The sequence below is a fragment of the Tursiops truncatus genome, chromosome 4 (assembly GCF_011762595.2).
Source record: "Tursiops truncatus isolate mTurTru1 chromosome 4, mTurTru1.mat.Y, whole genome shotgun sequence".
NCBI lineage: Eukaryota > Metazoa > Chordata > Mammalia > Artiodactyla > Delphinidae > Tursiops > Tursiops truncatus.
Window position 1 is genome coordinate 21,467,287 of NC_047037.1, and position 21,353 is coordinate 21,488,639.

The 21,353-nt window shown below is 36.3% G+C and overlaps 1 protein-coding gene across 4 annotated transcripts in view; it reads left to right on the forward strand.

Moving 5' to 3' along the window:
* PLSCR1 (phospholipid scramblase 1) overlaps positions 1-12,726 on the forward strand; it is a 30,938-nt gene extending 18,212 nt beyond the window's left edge. For 3 of the 4 annotated variants that reach the window (XM_004314009.4, XM_019934318.3, XM_019934319.3), the window contains exons 6-9: positions 670-890; positions 2,415-2,576; positions 9,220-9,381; positions 11,726-12,726. In XM_004314009.4, coding sequence (XP_004314057.1) covers positions 670-890; positions 2,415-2,576; positions 9,220-9,381; positions 11,726-11,779 — 599 coding nt within the window. In that variant the 3' untranslated portion in view covers positions 11,780-12,726. The remainder of the gene's footprint in view (positions 1-669; positions 891-2,414; positions 2,577-9,219; positions 9,382-11,725) is intronic. The other variant, XM_019934320.3, reaches the window with a different exon arrangement.
* The last annotated feature ends 8,627 nt before the right edge of the window (positions 12,727-21,353 follow it).

Consider the following 21,353-nt stretch of genomic DNA (forward strand, 5'->3'; position numbering starts at 1 on the left):
GCCTTGGTTGCCAAGGGCCTTTCCCCTTGTCTAACACCCATTTGCCACTTCTGAACAACCACTGCTGAGCTAAACAAGGGTGCCCTGGGCCCAGGGTGACGTTCTACCTCACCTTGCATTTTCACTCTCTCCCTCTTCACGTGTGCATTGAGAGAAAGCCCTCTCACACCTTCCTCACACAGTGCAGAAAGAGAAGCCATGACTGTGGTTTATAAAACTAAATCTCAAGCAAATTTACTTAATATAATACTATACGGTGCATAAACATAGCAATCTTCCTATATTCCCCTCCATAGCTGAATACATGAACAAGTAGACATTTTCTGCATTCACTTAAAAGGACTGTCGCCATCGGCAGCACTGCACCATCCCTCACAGCAAAGTCTCCCTTTCTGACATGGGTCTATGGAATTAGGAAGATACGAGTTGTTTTCTCTTTCATGTCTCATACAGGAATTCCTAATTTCTTTGTACTTAATACCCTCTCATCCATTCCCTTTGCCTTTTTTTCTCTGTTTAGATCATCTCTAAACATCTTTCCTTTTCTTCCTCCTGTATTATATGAAGTATCATCTTAAAATGGTATAACTAGATATTGTAGTATCTTAGGATAGACTGATTATTCTTTTAACACAATAGTCATAGTGAATCCCTCTTTTATGTTTTTAGTCTTAACAGGTTTTGAAACTTGTAACAAGTATGAAATTAAGAACAGCCTTGGACAGAGAATTTACTTTGCAGCAGAGGATACTGATTGCTGTACCCGAAATTGCTGTGGGCCTTCTAGGCCTTTTACGATGAGGATTCTTGATAATATGGGCCGAGAAGTCATAACTCTGGACAGACCACTAAGGTGTACCAGCTGTTGTTTTCCCTGCTGCCTGCAGGAGGTCAGTGAGCAATTACCAGGGTAATTTTTACAAATACTTTGCAAAGTAGTTCTGCAAGAATTTTCACCTTATTGGTTAATTTATGTAATCAAATGAGATTTAAAGGAAAAGTGGTCCACCAGCTATTGGTTTATGCTTGAGGGTAAATGGTAGGAAGGAAGGCAGGTGGAAAAGAGTGAGCAGTTAGCCCCATGTCCCTGAGCAGTGTGCCCCCCGGGGGTGAGATCAGGGATCTCAGAGACCAGACTTCTTGATCTTCAGGGAGAGCTGAGAACGTAGGTCACCTTGGTCAAGTCCCTCACCTGAAATGACCATGAGGGCCTGGCCAAAGCCAGAGGAGGGCCCAATAGAGAATATCCTCGAATGCCATCCCAGAGGCAAGTGGACAGAAGAGTGAGGGAAAGAACACATATGTTCAGTTCATCTCATTATTTTAGCCAACCTACAAGGAGCAAACCTAGGAGAGGCCCCCTCTGAGAAATCTCAACTCCTGTATTTTTCAGTTCTCCATTTGAAAAAAACAAGTAATATATTTGAGTCCCTGTAATAGGGGTATGCGAATTGTGAACACCTTCAGCTCCATAAGGACCAGGTGTCTCTTTCATAGTACTTGACAGCCCTCTGATAAAGAACATGGATCTCAGGGGAGACGCCAGGGCACTGAGTGTTTATAGGAAGTTGGCCTTTGCCTGTATCTCCACTGGTCTGAGACCAGAGCTGCCTGGGTCACTCAGTCATCCTTACTGGTAGCTGTGAGAGCAGGGCACACAAAGATACAAGCACATAGAGATTTGATGTCTAACACTGCTCTTATTTTGAAAGGATAACTGAAGTTGTTCATACTGAATTATTTTGTTTTCCATGTCAGTTAGTTTAGATGTAATAATATTCATTGGAATAGCTGAGGGAAAACTGAGTGTGATGGAATATGCTCTATAATTTATAGAGCACCTTAGCATACATTATACAATTGGTCTTAATAAAGAGATCTAGGAAGTCCTAAGTTACAGATAAACATGTTGAGATGCTGTCAAGGTCACCCAGCTAATGTTCAGAGCCAAGATTCCAGGCCCCATTTTCTTTCCATGCTAGCACTATTGCCACTTATATTTGAAAACTGCCCCAGTGATCAGGGCTCTGTCCATACACTTAAGCCACTGTTTTTAAAGGAATTTGAGGAAATAGCTATTAATAATTTAGACATTTTTTATAAGTATGGAAATTTTAAAATATACAAGACCAGTAGAGCAGTGCTTCAGAATGGAGACAGTGCATGCAGCCTCCCCGAGTCTGTGTCTCATCTCTTCCACTTTGCAGCTGGGGAATCTGATACAAGTTAATTAACCTCTCTGTTCCTCAGTTACTTCCTGTATAAACAGGGATAATAGTACCAACGTGGTAAGGATGTGGAGTGAGTTAAGTGGTGCTTAGAACAGTGTCTGACACTTAGAAAGTATTCAGTAAATGAGAGTTCTTATTAGACATTGTTATGATTACAGTTTATATATTCTTTTGCTTTTGTAGATAGAAATCCAGGCTCCTCCTGGTGTACCAGTAGGTTATGTTACTCAGACCTGGCACCCATGCCTGCCAAAGTTTACACTTCAAAATGAGAGGAGAGAGGATGTGCTAAGACTTACTGGTCCATGTATTGTCTGCAGCTGTTGTGCAGATGTTGATTTTGAGGTAAGAGGTGTGATAACATTTATGGGTTTTGCTTTCCTAGTATAAGAATAACATAAGCTGGGAGGATGTTACGAATATAGTAAATGAATATGTCCTGATATCTCAAGAGGGTCTCAGTGTCCTTCATATTTATCTTTGGTCAGAGAGATGGTTATTGCTCTGATTAAGCATCAGTGTTGATTGTGTTAAATGGAAAAAAGAGAAACAGAGATTTGTAGTCAAATAAATATAAACAAAGCATCTAACATTGGTGGTTTTTGTGTAGAGGTACTGTACGTTATCCATTTTAAGTGGAACATTAACCTTGTCATCAAAGTCTGATTGCCAAAGCATATGGTTCTTCCTTAGCATGAAACACAGGCTGCCAGTGCTCTAGGCCCTCTTCAAAATCTCCGACATCTTTGAGTTCCTACAAAAAGCCCAGTTATGCAAAGAGAATTTTAACAAATATATGATGTACTACCCAATCATGCTTCTCTATGATCTCTCCTTTATCTTTGTATTAAATTCATTCATTAGAAATCACAATATATCTGTGTATTTACTACCTGGAGGAATTGCATCACAGCAGTTTTTCAACAAATGGGGCCCAGACTTATGGCCCAAATTATTTAGTTGCAAATAAGTTGAGAGATTATAAAACTTAATCTTGATACCACGATTCTCTTGTATAAGCATAAAATCTGGTAAACTGGACAATTTCCACAGAAGGGACAAAAATCTAAAACTGAGCAGGACTGCCCCCTTATGATAAGTAAGTGGGAACTCTGCCACTGCCCCTGACTTGACAAGGTTTTCCACTATCCAGCTTCATTCTTTTATATTATCTGCCTGTCTTTGCTAGTCATATGATTTTTAATTCCTCTGTTATATAAAGATGGATCACTCCTCTCATTGACTTCAGTGTCTAATGAGGCAGACAGGCAATTCTAAGAAAAGTACATATGATGTAATTAGAGACTTTATAAAGACTCTTACAAAGAAGGCATAGTGTGGGGGGGGGGATATAAACTATGTATGTTTAAAGATTTTATAGGTTTGTGTATAATAACAGTTCTCTATGTAGGGGTTATCATTCCCATAAAAGATTCAGAAGACTGAAAGGTAATTGTTGTTTCAGGGAATATTAATGGAAGTTTTGCTGACATATATTTTATCTATGTAAAATAAGTAAAAATACTGGTGAAGTAAGTCACACTGGAGTGTGAAGCTCTTATATTTAATGATAAGAAAGTTGGAAATCATTCAGCAACCCTTCTCAGTGGATACCTTAAAGCATCTATTATAGGCAATGAATTAACTTCTCTCCTGTGCATCTAGAATGGTGCTAACTAGATAACATCTTTGAGGGAATTGAGAAAATAGTACCTTGAATCACTTTCTATATACTAGATAATAGAAATTTTGAAAGCAGGAATTATCAGTATGAGGGACCACTATGGAACATGGAAAAGAGTCATTCTAAAGGAAAAAAATAATTCAGAGACATTTATAAGTGTACCCAGTGGTACTGATTCATAGATTTGATGTCAGTGGAGGAAGAAAGAAAATTTAGACATGATTCTAAAGTCTTATTGGTCTGATGTCTGATGTCTGATGTTTAAGAAGCTGAATGTTTAAGAAGCTAAATGATGATGCCATTGACCAGGGTAAGAATCCTGAAGGAGAAACAGTTAATTTGTGGGAAGCTAATGATTTGTTTTTGAGTCATGTTGGTTTTAGGTGTGTAAGGGAAAATTTTAGAGTTTTTGGCATACTGGCATGGCAACTGGCATGGCAGTTGAAGCCATGAGATTATCCCACGGGTGAGTAGAAGAAGGACAAGTAGACTTTGTAACCCTTAGAGATAATGAGGGAATCTGTCTTATTCCAGGGCTATTAGGAGTAGGAAAAAAATATGCCTACATGAAACTGATATCCCAATCTAGCCCCCTCTATGATTTTGAGGTCTGAATTTATAACACCAGTATGGGGCTTCCCTGGTGGTGCAGTGGTTGAGAGTCTGCCTGCCGATGCAGGGGACACAGGTTCGTGCCCCGGTCCGGGAGGATCCCACGTGCCGCAGAGCGGCTGGGCCCGTAAGCCATGGCCGCTGGGCCTGCGCGTCCGGAGCCTGTGCTCCGCAGCAGGAGAGGCCACAGCAGTGAGAGGCCCACGTACCGCCAAAAAAAACCAAAAACCAAACCAAAACAAAACAAAAATTTATAACACCAGTATGATTCATGAATCTTAAGACATAGAAACTGATCTTGAGTGGTGATACACATGGGAGAATTGAATGCAAAAACATACTAGATGGAGATTGATCACCAAGGTCACCCTCTTTCCCTACAGAACAAACCTATCTCCACATGAGCAGATTCAAAAATTAACATACTGTTCTAGGAACTAATCTACCAAAACCAAACCGCATATAATAGAACAGTCTGTTATCAGTCATACAAGAAATACCTAAATAGACATTAAAGAGCCTAACAAAGAAACAAAAAGGGTCATAAGGGGAGGATGAAACAAATAATAAAGGCCAGGAGGATATAAAAACAAGCCAAATAGAACCTCCAGAAATGAGGAACAGTCATTGATAAAACCTCATTTGAAAGGATGAGCTACAGATTAGACACAGGTGAAGAGAGAGTTAGTGAACTGGATCACCCATATTAGGAATATAAAGAGGAGGTTGGTGGGCAAAAGATATAAACTTGAAGGGACATGGAAGCTAGAATAAACTACTGCATATGCCAAAGATGAGTTACAAAAAAAGAGGAGACAGAAATGTTTTGATACAATATTCAAAGAGATACATAGCTAAGAATCTTGCAGACTTGATGCCATTGGTTCTCAGATTCAGAAATTGCAAGGAGTTCTGGTAAGAAAAAGAAATAACACCCAGATACAGCTTAGATAAACTGCAAACTGCAAACTAAAATAGGAAATCTAAAATCATCAAATGGGAGTGGGGAAGATTATTTCTAATACGTAATTCTCTGACCATTAGGGATTATGAACATTTCTCTAAGTTTACTAGCTACTTGTATTTGCTCTTTGAATTATCTTTTAATATTGGTTGCCTGTATTTTCTATTGGGTTGTTTATTTTTTTCTTGTCAATTCATAAATATAGTTTGTGTGTTGAAGACATTGACCCTGCATCTGTATTTCTGTCCTCTGATCTGCAAATATTTTCCACAAATCTACCCCCTTTGTACTTTGTTTTATAAATATATCTCAGTTGGCTGGACAACTGTGTCATCACAATTTATTAAGTAAACTATTCATTTCTTGCTAAGCTGAAATGACATACATTAAATTTCCACAAGCAATTTCTAGATTCATTCTTCTATTGCATTGTTACCACTTTTCTTACAGTAGTGCCTTATAATTCAATTATGGTAACAGTGATGTATCCTATATTTAGTCATAGCCACACAGTCACTAATCATTCTGTTTTATCATATTTTCTTGCTATTGTCAGATGTTTCCTTTCATGTGAACCTTAAGATCATTTCATTAAATTTTTCAGAAGTTAGAATCCAATTAGTATTGTATTGTCTATGATTTTTTTAAAATTAATATATTTATGATGCTAAACGTGTCTCATCCCAAAAGTGTAATATATTTTAATTCATTTATATCTAATTTTGTACTCTTCATAAGACCATATAGAACTTCTATCTCTTTTTTTAAATTTTTGTAAGTAATTTATAGGCATTATCACTACTAATCAGGAATATTTCTATTTGTAGGTACTTATTGTTAATATTGAGAAAAGCTATTTATTTTTGTTTACCTCTTATTCAGCCTTGTGACTATATTCTAGTATTTAATTTGGAAGGCATTTTTGCTATACTTACTTGGTTTATCTAGGTATAAAATCATATAGCAAATGGAAGCTCTTCTAATTTGCCAATTAACTTATTTTCTTTTCCAGCCTACTTCTTACAGCAAAACTGAATAATATTTGCCAATTTTGTGTATACCTACTAAGTTGATGATTTCAATTGAAATAGCAGCAAATGTTTCATATTAGAAAGATACTGGCTATTTTTCATAGTATTTTTCTATTCCTGTTTTACCTAGAGCAAGAATCAACATACTTTTTTTTTTTTTTTTTGGTAAAGGAAGAGATAGAAAACATTTTAGAGTTTTGGGCCATATGGTCATTGTTACAACTACTCAGGTCTGCCATTTTAGCATGAAAGTAGTCATACACAATACACAAATATTGGGTGTAACTGTGTCCAAATAAAACTTACAAAAACAGGGTGCAGACTAAATTTGGCTCATTGACCTTTGCCTGCTGACCCTGACCTAGATTTTTATTAAGAATTGATACTTAACTTTCTAAACAGCAGAGCATCATAACAGTCATGAATATAGACTCTGGAGAAGAACACTTGGGTTTGAAATCTATTTCCATGACTTCTTATTTGTGTGAACTTGGACAAGTGACTCACCTCTCTTTGCTTTGGTTTATTCATATGAAAATTGTGTGTAATAATACTATATATCCTATAGAGAAATTATGAGGAAAAAATTACCTAAGACTTGTAAAGCATTTATATGCCTAGCATATACTAAATGTTATATAAATGCTTAATTAGTAAGTAAATAAAATACCTTTTCAGGACCTATGGATACACTCATATTTTTGAATTATATGATTTCTTTTTTTAGTATTTTGTACTTTATTATAGTATTTTTTATACTGGGCTCTATGTGCTAATGTACTATTTGGATTTTTGTATTTATATTGTGAGATGAACCTATAGATTTCTTTTTAGAATACCTTTATCAATTATTTGTATTAAATTTATAGGTTTATAAATTTAATAGTAATATAATACCAGTTTATTACTTCCAGAAGTTGCAATCATTTTATTATGTAGATTTTCTGTTTTTAAAATATTTTCTAGAATTTAGCTAAAAATTATCTAGTCCTGTTGACTTTTCAGGTGTAGATCCTTATTCACTTTTCTGTTCCTTTCCTTTAAAACATTATATGTCTACCTCTTACATAAATTTTTGGTGAATTTTTAAATTTCTTGCTATAGTAATCAAAATGGGGAAGTGTTAATATCTGGTAAGTGTAGTAGTAGGATTATGATGGCTGATTATCTTTTGTATATTTTGTTAAAAATTATTTTTCAAAAATTAAAAATAATTGAATTAAAAAATAAAATGTAAGGTGTTATTACTAGCTTCAAATCCTTACATGACAGCTATGAGCAGACAAAACATGAAGGTGTGCAATAGGGAATTTGTATTAGTTTGTTTTGCCACAAGAGTGTAACAAATAATCCCTAAAGCTCAGTGGCTTAAGAAAACATGCTTATGGGTCTGAAGGTCAAATGATATACCTAGGCTCAGACAGATGGCTCTGATTTAGGCTTCCAGTTGGTCTCAGGTCTGCTCCAGGTATGTTCATCCTGGAGCTTCAGCAACAGCAGCTGCCTGGATCATGCTTTCTAGTGGCTGATCACTGGAGAGCAAGACCAAGGCAAAACCACTCAGCCATGTTTAAGGTCTCTGCTGGTGTCACATCCACTAACACTCCACTGGTCAAACAAGGCACAAGGCCAAGCCTAATTTCAATGTGCAGGAAAGTATACTGGGCTTACAGAGGGAGGGGACTGAAATGACTATTTGATGAACAGTAATCCATGCTATCACAGTTTTTTTCATATTAGAGGTTTCAAGTTTTTAAAGAACTTAACCACCCACATCCAAATAAAATGAGTCAACTGTTTCTAATTTGCCCACATTTATGTAGCTGTCCCAACCTAAGCTAGGTCTTCAAAGGTTGTTGCCAGCACGTGTGGTACCTTGTGCATATTTGAAAAGGACACTTCTCTTACTGGTTTGACACAACTCTGCCTATATATACCCTGACAAGTGTGGACTACATTCAGCCTCCACATGCCCACTTGGTGGGGTGCATTTCTCTGGCTATAAGCTGTTCAACTCTTTATCATGGCCCTGAGCTTTCCTCAGGCAGAACTGAAAAATTAGAAGAACTTTACTTTGGAGCTTTTTTTGTTCCATACACATTTCCTCTTTTGTTGTTCATCCTCCTCCTGTTGTCGAGTCGTACCCCAACCTTTGACCTGAGGCATCTCATCAAGTTACTATTGGTTACTTAACCTTCACTCAAAACTGCCAGTCCTCTTTACCAGGCTCTTGGCATTTCATGTTTTCCTACTGACAGTGGGTGATAATGGGGCCTCCCATCACCTTTAAAACTCTGCCTATATCAACTCTCTGTGCTTGTGTTAAAGCAGAAGTCAGATAGGAGTTTCACTTACTACCTTCCTGATGGCTTCTAGAAATTTCATCAAAGAAATATTTCCTGCTTAAATTTTATTTTGGCTCAATTCAACTAACTTATTACTGTATGTCTTAATGGAGAATAGAAAATGTTAAATATTTCAGCTAAACTACTTTCATATTCTCTGTACCAAAGAAACAGTTTTTTTAAATGAATCTATAAATGGATATAGGAATCTACATGCATGTAATGAGTGATATAATGTTCATAGTTATGAATGGCGTATAATTTTAATATAATATTTGTTTTATTTTACTCCTACTTGGAAAGCAGCTTTATTATTAGTTTTCTAGAATTCTTTGTCTTTTTTTAAAATTAGATTAAATCTCTTGACGATAAATATGCGGTTGGCAAGATTTCCAAGCAGTGGACTGGCCTTGTGAGAGAGTTATTTACAGATGTCGATAACTTTGGCATCCAGTTCCCTTTAGACCTTGATGTGAAAATGAAAGCTGTGATGCTCGGCGCATGTTTCCTCATTGTAAGTTTATTCTTGCTAATCTGGGGTATAGATGGTTTCTCTAGGATCATTCTGAAATAATTTGGTAAATTTTACATTTTTAAATGACCTTAAATTTGTAGGTTTTATTGAAAGTGGTCCTATTTAATTTTAGCTCTGAAATTCCATTTTCTTCTGCTACTCTGGGTTCACAAATGACTAGCTTCTCTCTGGAGGGTCTATGCAGTTTCACATTGTAACAAGAGGATCTTATATATTAAGGAGAGGCTCTGGTTTTAGTAAAAAAAAAAAAAAAAATTGGTGATTTGGAAAAGAGTCTGAATCTTCCAGTGTGTTTAAATGGAATAAGTCTCAGTGAAACAAAGAGATTTCTGCCTGATTCATTATTAAATTAAACCATCTAATACAGAAATACAAATTGTAGTAAGAATCTACATTCAATCAAGCCTTAGACAGAACTACCAATTAAGAGGAAATATATGAGATACAGCAATGACTTTGAACTTGTCTTCACATTAAATTACCTAGGGAGCTTTTAGTAGTAGGCCGTATTCCAGTTTAACTAAATCAGAAGCTCAGAATTAAAAGTTTGTGTAGCTCCTCAGATGATTCCATATACAGCCGATGTCAAGGGCTCCTGGGACAGAGCAGTGGTTTTCAACCTTAGCTGCACAGTAGAAACACCTGGGTAGCTTTCACACTCCCTGTGTCAAGACTATGTACCCAGATCTAGTAAACCAAATCCTGAGGTGGATCCAAGCCTTCAAGCTGTTCGAGCTATCATATGATTCCAAAGCAAGCAAGGTTTGGAGTCACTAGATTAATACCTTAAATATTGGCATATGGATGCAATCAGAAAAAAAATAAAAAGTAAAAGAACATACAGAAAAAGGATCCAGTTACGTCAACAGATACATATCAGGAAAATAAAATAAAAATAAAATAAAAAGAAAGAAACATCAGCTTAATGTAGTTTGTAGACCATGTTTGGAAACTGATTTAAACAAACCAATATAAAAAGACATTTACAAGACACTCAGGGAAATGTGAACATTGGCAATTTGATGATATTAATGAATTATTAAGGTTTTTTAAAAAAATATGATGTTATTGTGGTTATACAAAAACAGTCCATTTTCTTTAAGGGCACATACTGAAGTATTTCGGTATAAAATGACATGGTATCACAGATTTGCTTTTAAATAATGGGGGTGAGGGAAAAGGGACACAGCGGATGGAGTAACTGGTGAACCAAGCTGGGTGAGTGGTCATTGGGACTTTATTTATACTATTCTATCTACTTTGGGACAGGCTTAGTATTTTTTATATAAACTTTTAAATATAACCACAGTTCTATCTAAAAACTATGTTTTCAGTAAGTGTTTATCTCACATGAGAAGAAAATTTTAACCTTAACTTGGGGAACTGTTTAAGCAAAGGTTTACACACCATAACCAAAGATACAGTGTGTACAGGGTGGAGAGAGTAGTCTGGGGTGTTTGGATAGGTGAGAAATGGGATTGGGGTGGTGGTGGTGCGGTTATTAGGAAGTGAATATGGGGTAGATTGGGCAGTCTTCCCAATCTTATAGACCTTGGGAAGATACTGAAAATTGTTTAGTTAACTGGTTAATTTTAAGCTATGCATAAATAAAAGAGTTATAAACCCAAATTTTAGAAAGATAAGTCCTGGTGACTGTGTACCAAATGGATTGAAGAGAGGTAAAATTGTAATAGTGCAATTGCAAGTGAACGGTGATAAAGATTCAATTATTTCTTTGTAAAGAGAAAAAGGAAAATGATAGATGTGAGAGAGGTACAATCCACAGGACCTGACAGAAGTTGTAGGGGAGAGGGTCTGGTTAGAAATTGATGGAGTAAGACAAGCTGAGGAACACAGTGGACAACAAGTTTGGAAGAGAAATCATAAAACTGGGCCAAAAAATTCTAGGATGTTATTCTAACTCTAAGATGGCTGTCATTCTCCAGAAACAATCTAAAAATTGTACATGGAACTCCAGTCACAACACAAGTTATATTACTAGAGAAGGAGTACAAAAAGTTGAGGAACAAAGATTGAAAGAGGAACATTCTAAGAGGCATGAAAAAAGTGGAATTTAGAGAAATTACCAGAGGATTAATTAAGTTCATACAGGTATCAATAAGTGAATAGAATTACAGGATTTAATTGCCATTAAAATGGAAAGCTGAAGCTATCAACCTTTCCCAGATCTACCTATTAGTTGATTTTTCTTGTTTAGCAAATACGTTATTGTGTTTCATCAGATCCCTTAGCATTTATGCATCTGAGAGCTGATCTCTGTTTTGTTGCTGAAAACCCATTTCCGTATTTTGTTTTTATCTAGGACTTCATGTTTTTTGAAAGGACTAGAAATGAACAGAGAGCAGGAGTGTGGTAATGCATTCATTGACATCTCCTCAGAAAATCTGAAGTCCCTATATCGATTGGGACTATGTAAAAGAAGAACTGGTGGATTTTCCTCTTTATGTAAATGACTTATTATAGCATATGTGAATTACACTGTGATGCCTGAAGCTCCAGATATATGATTTTACTTTTCAAATTAAAGAGTTTATTTTTAATATCACTTACTTATAAATGTTTTTATACATTTTCTTTTATACATTTTCTGTTTCATTGTGTATTTTGGAGAAAGGATATAGAAATTTTTACATTTAAACATAACTTCCTATGATTAATTACTTTGAACTACAGTCTCTGCTTTATTTTCAATTTGTATCGCAAAATTAATTAAAGACTTTTTAAAGTAATTTTAATATAAACTTACACATTATTTTATTAAATCTAGTTACAATTTATTTCATATGTAACAACTGTTATTTTGCAAATACCGTATATTCAAAAGAATTCAAAATGAACATAATTTCAGTGTTTTTTTAAAATTACATTCAAATAATACTCAATATTCATATGTCAAGGGAAAGTAAAATCATTTTTTTGATCAGAAAATCACACTACATTTAACTTCTCCTATAAGCTAATCTGCAACTATAAATAACATTTTCATTTTGACAAGACTATAAATTACCAATTTTTGATAATGATTTTTCGTGAAAAAAGAATGATTCTGTCCCCAAGAAAGACACATTTAAAGACTCACTCACTCTAATACTGGGATATTGTTATAATTTTTGAAGTAATTATTTATATATGGAATGGTTAGCTCCTGTTCTGTATTCTGTCATTCATGGAACATAATAGTTTTCAGATCACTCAGGTGTTAATTAAATAGAACATATATATTCTGAGTATAAATGTCTACAATGGTCTATTAGATTATTTTTACCAACAATCAAATAACTAAAATAAAAAATTGCTGATATATTTCTTTGCATATTTGATTTTTGTTTTTAAACAAACTGTGAACAGTCAACTCACATGATATTCTGAACTTTACACATTTACCTCCCCTTCCCTTTCGAATCTCCTTTAAAAGAGCAAAAGCATAGGATAATCTTTAGCAAAATATATACCTGTGCTGGAAACTTAAGTTTTCTTCCTGTCAGAAAGTTAAAGGAATTTTTATACCCTGTTTTGTAGGGAAAACTGAATCAAGTGAGAGGAGATGTCCAACCCACACTTTACCTCATGGAAAGGAAAAGTGTGTTTAGGAAATAAGAACTTAGGGGAGAGATTCCCTTTCATCCTCAGCAGAACTCCAACACCATCAGCTCCTAATGTTGAGAACACTGGGATGGCAGGAAGCTGCAGAAAAGGTGATGTCCAGACCACCTTTCATTAGCCTAAATAATGCACCAGATGCCAGATTCCTATGATGACATGTAACCGAGGCATTCACATTCAGTTTATAGTGGGTACAGACAGCATGCCAGGTAAGGCGAGGTACTTGCACAGCTGGACCTAGTGGCATTAGCTATGCCAGTTAGAGAAGGGAGGGTTTTCCAAGCCCGCTGTCAGGTACCACAACCAACCCAAAATGAGGCTAAGAGACTGACATTATCCCTGTGACAGCTACATCTTGCTTTCACTTCCCCCTCCTCCTCCCAATCTCCCCTACTCCTACTCCTTCTTTGCATAGGACTCAAGATCTCTGGTTAAGCAAAGTAAAACTGCAACTTATCTGAACAGCTCCTTCCTTCTTCAACTATGCAAAGAAGGTCTGAGCAGAAACCCACACACTATCAGCAGAATCTATTTAAGTTCAAATACTAGAAAAATGTGCTCTCATTAAATATTTACAAAGAAAAGACTCATCATACATGGAAAATTAGAAATTTAAGTGAGAAAAATATCAGGACTTGAAACAAATATCTTCATTTGTAATCTCAATGAGATTTGAGGAAATGTTGCATATTTATTTCTGGAACAGGCAGTAGAGAAAAAGGAACATTCTGGGCTTCCCTGGTGGCTCAGTGGTTGAGAGTCCGCCTGCTGATGCAGGGGACACGGGTTCGTGCCCCGGTCCGGGAAGATCCCACATGCCGCGGAGCGGCTGGGCCTGTGAGCCATGGCCGCTGAGCCTGCACGTCCGGAGCCTGTGCTCCACAACAGGAGAGGCCACAACGGTGAGAGGCCCGCATACCGCAAAAAAAAAAAAAAAAAAAAACACAGGAATTTCAGCTCGGTGCCTAGATGAGTGGGATGGCAGGTGGGGTGGGAGGGAGGTCCAAGAGGGAGGGGATACAGGTATATATATGGCTGATTCACGTCATTGTACAGCAGAAACTAATACAACATTGTAAAACAATTACACTCCAATAAAAAAAAAATAGTAGTCATGGAAAATGTAGCCATAACAGAAGAAGTAATTTGTTGCCATTTCCAAATCTACAAATGTGGATTATTATCTCTCTTACTCTCCAGTTAGCTGTGTCAAACACTGGAGTCTGAGGTGAGCCTTTGAAAGTGGGTGAGAAGGGATAACTGAAGCGTGTCTCCTAAATCTGTGTGTTCTGTGTTACAGTTCATAAGAACACTTTTTTAAATGAAATGGTCCATCTCTTCTGTGAAGACTTGTAGACAATTTGTGAGAAAGCACTCACTATTATTTTGCAAAGAATGGATCAACTCATTATTATATTAGGACACAATGCTCTTATTTTGAGAGATTGTTCCAATTCACTAAGCCAAATTCTATGGTTATCCAAGTTCTCAATTCTTCTCCAAAGAATGGATTCTAAATTTTCACAAACTCTAATTCAAAATAGGACTCTCCACAACACACCACACAGAAAACTTCTGGTATCATTTGGAGTTACAGCAGATTTGTATCTATTTATTATCTATGATGCCAAAGTTAAGCCCTGAAAAAAGCAGCAGCACTTTTTCAAATCTGAAAGCTTAAAGTAAATATTTCTTATAGGCACAACAAATGGTAAAGTTTAACTTGAATGACCCTGAGAGGCTGGCCTCCCAGGGAGGGAGTGAGCCTTGCAGAACTTCCAGTAGAGGACTGAGAGGGAATCAGGACTGGTCCACATGACAAAACAGGTGTAAATGCAACGATGCACCCCATCCAGTCATGCCAGGGCAATAACTGGTGCTACCTCAACCAGGAGTAGTGAATAGAGTAATGGGGTGGAGAATCAAGGATATGACACATTTCACTGCTTATCAGCATCAGATTATATTCAGGAATGACAATGAAAAGCACAACTGGTATGTCACGGGACCAAAGTGATCATAATAAATGCTGAGGTAGTTAGAATTCTAAAGAGTGAAATCCTACTTTCTTCACACTGATACCATCTACCTACCATGCTTCAGATTGTAGATAAGACTGTAAATAATGTCTTCTGACTGGTGATCTCCCTTCCCTTCTGGAACTGGGGAAGAGAAGGGCACAATGAATTAGACATTGTTGTTAACCAGAAGGTATGTGTGAGCACTGTTTCCTTGTCATTAGGTACAAACAAAAGGACATGACCCTGTGACCTGAGCAGCAGGACTAGACCACCACAGCCACAACTTCTTTTACTTCCTGTATCTTGTGCCTCCTTTGACCACTTCTCATTCAAAGTCTCTCCCATCTGAGTTTCAGAACCATCACACTTCTGTTTTACAAATTTCTTCTTGCCCTCCCTTTCAATCTTCTTTAGGCAATACATGAAGAACCAGTGCTCTTTACCTACCAGTTGTCTCTACTTTGATGTCCCATAGGCATCTTAAATTCATTAATTTAACTGGACTTTACCCCGAATCTCATCCTGTGATCCCTCTCTACATGTGTGCACTGCCACCCATGCAACTGCTCAGCTGGAAACCTTCTTAAAATAATCGTCTTCCCTTCCCCTCTCCCAAATCTGTTTACTCACCAAACACCATGTTTCTTCTACTCCAATTTCTTTCCCTCTTCCTCCTCCTCCTTCTTCATCTCTGAACGCCCCTCCCCCCTTCTAAATTTACTAAACAATACCTAGCTTTTTAGGATTACATTATTTTGCATCTGGAATTGTCACTAAATGATTTCCCAGCTGCTGTTTTACAAATCATCCTGCACCCCGTCACTAATTTAGTTTTTCTAAAGCAAGAGTCTAATAGTGTCTTTCTCACACCAGGAAGTATATGATTCTTCAATCCATCCTCCAAAATAAAATCCAATCTCTCCAGCGTAGTGTATGGCCTTTTATAAATGTTGCCTGCCCAACTTTTCCAAGAGTGATTACGTCGGATAGTGTTAGCTACGATTAGAAAATTTCAATGGTTTTTCCCAATAGCATTGTATTTCTCTACTAAAAACTATCAAAGTGGGTTTCTGATCTGTAGGCAGCTTTTATCCACATGGTTTCAGGACCACAATAACCTTCTGTTTTGTAGTTCTTTTTTTCTTCACATCTCACCTGCATCAAGCCAACTGCAATGGGGGGTGGGGGGAACAGCATGATGAAGGCTCATCTACTTCTGAGAACCTTGGCCTGGAGGTAACATATTTGATTCATCTCACGTCTGTTGCCAGAAATTCACTCACATGGTCTCATCTAGATACAAGGAACTGTAGTTCTAAGCTAGACCTCCAATTCTCAACAACAATTCTATACCATGGAAGAAGGAACACAGCTGATGTTAGTTACTATACAATTTAGATTTGACCAACAGAATATGAAAAGTGAAATAAGTGAAATAGTTAGAGTGAAAGTGAAATAAGTTAGAGAAGGCAAATACTGTATGATCTCACTTATCTGTGGAATCTGAAAGAAACTAAACTCAGAGAATAGATTGGTGGTTGCCATACGTATGGGGGTAGTGGGTTGGAGAAGGTGGTGAAAAGGTACAAACTTTCAGTTATAAGATAAAGAAATATCCTAGGGACATAATGTACAGCATGGTGACCATAATTAACAGTACTATATAGTGTATTTGAAAGTTACTAAGAGAGTAGATCTTAAAATTTCTCACACAAGAAAAAAAATTTTGAATGTATGTATGGTAAGGATATTAACTAAACTTGTAGTATTCATTTCACATATACACAGATACCAAATCATAATGTTGTACACCTAAAATCAATACAATGGTCTATGCCAATTACATCTCAATAAAAATAATTCAAAGTATCATCTTAAAAATTACTTATATATACATTATTAGATATTTATAAAATTATTGAGTTTGTTTAGTCTTTTGAATCTAAGTTTTCTCTGGAAAGGAGCTCTTTAATGTTTGATAGCTTGTATTCTGAATTTTTTTAACATTTTATTCTAAGGTATATTTCATTGAGATTATAAAACTCAAAAGACCAGATATGACACATTTTACAGAATTCTTAGATTAAAAAGTTTATATTGATGTGTGAAAACACATATCTTTGGCATGAAATGTAAAGTAACAAATTTACTAGTTGTTAAGTTTCAGTTTTTAAAATAGATGTCTTTAATTTTCTTTTTTTCTCAAATAGAAAGTCTATATCATATTTTAACATTGAGTAGTATAAAGTGATAAAGTTTACTCAGTTTATTTTTAGCATCTGAGACTAAGACAAGCACTTATTTATAGCTGTCCCCAGTTCAAAATTTAATACACCAGAAAGATATAACTATAGAATTCTTATATTTGTTTTCATTTTTTTCAGTAATTAGAAGGAAACTTAGAGATTGTGTAAAAACATTGATCTCATTTTAGAGATGAACAAACTAAAGACTTTTGAGATTAAGGTACTTAATGAAATCAGCTAGATAATAGATTCTATCTCATGAATCAGTTTAATTTTTTTCTCATTAGACATTTGACTGGGAGATAGAGAGGTCAAGGATGGTTCTTTTAAGGCAAAGCCCAGGGCCTGTCTGAGTAAAAAACATTTAAAGGAGGTCACGGTGATAGAACTTGTGAACGATATTCCTATTTGACTAAATCCATCGACACAGATATTTAAAAGTGATTTTTGTCTCCAAGTGTTTCTTTTTGCTCATTATTTTCATGGCTTCTGACATCCTATGACCCATGTTAATGAGGGCTGTGGACTCATGAATTGCTCCCTCCTGGCTTTAAGCAAGGAGAGGTTTCCAAAGTGTGATTCAATATGGGAAGCCCTAAGATACCACGTGGGTGTCAGATGTCAGCACATCTCTGTTTCCCCCGTGAAGAGGTTAGCCCCTGCTAAGGTACAGAGTTCACTTAGGATGCCAGTGGTCTAGTTATCCTCTGACTTGCAGCCTTGGTTGCCAAGCGCCTTTCTCCTTGTCTAATACCCATTTCCCACTGCTGAACAACCACTGCTGAGCTAAACAAGGGTGCCCTGGGCCCAGGGTGACGTTCTACCTCACCTTGCATTTTCACTCTCTCCCTCTTCACGTGTGCATTGAGAGAAAGCCCTCTCACACCTTCCTCACACAGTGCAGAAAGAGAAGCCATGACTGTGGTTTATAAAACTAAATCTCAAGCAAATTTACTTAATATAATACTATACGGTGCATAAACATAGCAATCTTCCTATATTCCCCTCCATAGCTGAATACATGAACAAGTAGACATTTTCTGCATTCACTTAAAAGGACTGTCGCCATCAGCAGCACTGCACCATCCTTCACAGCAAAGTCTCCCTTTCTGATACGGGTCTATGGAATTAGAAAGATACAAGTTGTTTTCTCTTCCAAGTCTTACATAGATGCTCTTAATTTCTCAGTACCGTAATACCATTTCCTCCTTTTTTTCTTTGCCTATTTTTCTCTGTCAAGATCATCTCTAAACACCTTTCCTTTTCTATCTATTTGGTAAATATAATCTAAAGTAATGTCCAAAAATATGTTAAGTCTAAAATATTTAGATTCTAGATAGTTTTAACATACTGGTGATTACGGTTTCCTCTTCTATGTTCTTAGTCATAATAAGTTATGAAACCAATAACAAAGATGAAATTAAGAACAGCCTTGGACAGAGGATATACTATGCAGCAGAGGATACTGCTTTGTGCACCCGATTTTGCTATGGATCTTATAGGCCTTTTATCATGAGGATTCATGACCTTAAGGGCCAAGAAGTCATAACTCTGAAGAGACCACTAAGGTATACCAGCTGTTGTTTTCCCTGCTGCCTGCAGGAGGTCGGTGAGCAATTACCCGGGTACTTTGTAAAGTAGTTCAGTAAGAATTTTTACCCTATCATTGAATTTATATAATCAAATGAGATTTAAAGGAAAAGTGATCCACCAGCTATTGGTTTATGCTTGAGGATAAATTGTAGGAAGAAAGGCAGGTGGAAAAGAGTGAGCAGTTAGCCCCATGTCCCTGAGCAGTGTGCCCTCCGGGGGTGAGATCTTAGATCCTTGAGCTCCATGAAGACCAGGTGTCTCTTTCATAGTACTTGACAGCCCTCTGATAGAGAACATGGATCTCAGGGGAGACGCCAGGGCACAGAGTGTTTATAGGAAGTCGGCATTTGCCTATATCTCCATTGGCCTGAGACCAGTGCTGCCTAGGTCACTCAGTCATCCATACAGGTAGCTGTGAGAGCAGAGCACACAGACATACAAGCACATAGAGATTTGATGTCCAATACTGCACTTATTTTGAAAGGATAACTGACCTTATTCATACTAAATTTTGTTTTCCATGTCACTTGCTTTAGAGTAGGTGAGGAAAAACTGAGAGTTGGACGGAATATTCTCTACAACTTATAGAGCACATTAGCATACATTATACATTTGGTCTTAAAAAATAGACCTAAGAAGTCCTTATTTACAGAGGAACATGCTGAGATGCTCTCCAGGTCACCCAGCTAAGGTGCAGAGCCAAGATTCCAGGCCCCATTTTCTTTTCATCCTAGCACAATTGCCATTCATATTTGAAAATTGCCCCAGTGATCAGAGCTCTGTCCATACATCTAAACCACTGTTTTTAAAGGAGTTTAAGAAAAGAGTTTTTAATAATTTAGATATTTTTCATAAGTATGAATAAAAGAGAAAATTTTTAAATATAGGAGGCCAGTAGAGCAGTACTTCAGAGTGGAGACTGTGTATGCAGTTTGTGTCTCTTCCCTTCCACTTTGCAGCTGTGGAATCTTAACACAAATTAATTTACCTCTCTGTTCCTCTATAAATAGGAATAATAGTACCAACCTGCTAAGAATGTATTATGAATTAAGTGGTGCATAGAACACTGTTTTGCACTTAGAAAATGAGCAAAGGATCCAAATAGACATTAAAGAAATGTCTTTTTCAAAGAAAACATACAAATGGCCAAAAGATATATATGAAAAGCTGCTCAAAATAACTAATGATCAGAAAAATGAAAATCAAAACCACAATGACATATCACATCACACCTGTTAGAATGTCTGTTATCACAAAGACAAGACATATGTTGGCAAGGATGTAGAAAAAAAGGGAACTTCTGTACACTTTTGGTGGGAATGTAAGTTGGTATAGCCATTATGGAAAAAAGTATCAAGTCTCCTCAGATAATTAACAATAGAACTACCATATGAGCCAGCAATCCAACATTTCAGTATATATCCTAAGGAAATAAAAACAGGTTTCAAAGAAGTTTCTGCACTCATGTGTTTATTGAACGCTTATTTAGTAGCCACAATATGGAAACATCCTTAGTGTCTATTGACTGATGATTGGATAAAGAAAATGTGAGATATGTATGGATATATATAAATAACTTTATATATGTGTGTGTATATATAAATGCATGTACATATATACACACATAAAATATTATTCAGCCAAAAAACAGAAGAAAATCTTGCCATTTGTGACAATATACATGCACCTGAAAGCATTATGCTAACTGAAATAAGCCAGATAAAAAAGACAAATACCGTATGGTATCACGTATAAGTCGAATCTGAAAAAAAATGTCTAACTCATAGATACAGAGAGTATAATGGTAATTGCCAGGGGCTGGGTGGTGGGAGAATTGGGGTATGCTAGTCAAACACTCCAAACTTTCAGTGATAAGATGAATAAGTTCTGAGGATCTAATGTGCAGCATGGGGACTACAGTTAATAATACTATACTGTATACTTGAAATTTGCTAAGAGATAGATCTCATGTGTTCGTACCAAAAAAAAAAAAGTTACCTATATGACGTGATGGTTGTTTCATTTAACTTAAATGTGGTAATCTTTCTACAATGTGTATGTATACCAGGTCATCACATTGTACACTTTAAACATACTACAATTTTGTATGTCAACTGTACCTCAGTAAAGATGGGAGAAAAGAATATGACTAATTGAAAAACAAGTATTCAGTAAATGAGAGCTATTATCAGACATTGTTATGATGATGATGATGATTACATATTACCTGTACTCTTTTGTTTTTGTAGATAGAAATCTATGTTCCTCCTGGTATACCAATAGGTTATGTTACTCAGACCTGGCACCCATATCTGCCAAAGTTTACACTTCAAACTGAGAATAAAAAGGATGTTCTAAGAATTATAGGCCCATATTTTGTGTGCAACACTTGTGGAAATGTTGAATTTAAGGTAAGAGATGTGATATATTTATAGGATGTGCTTTCCTAATATAAGGAGAATATAAT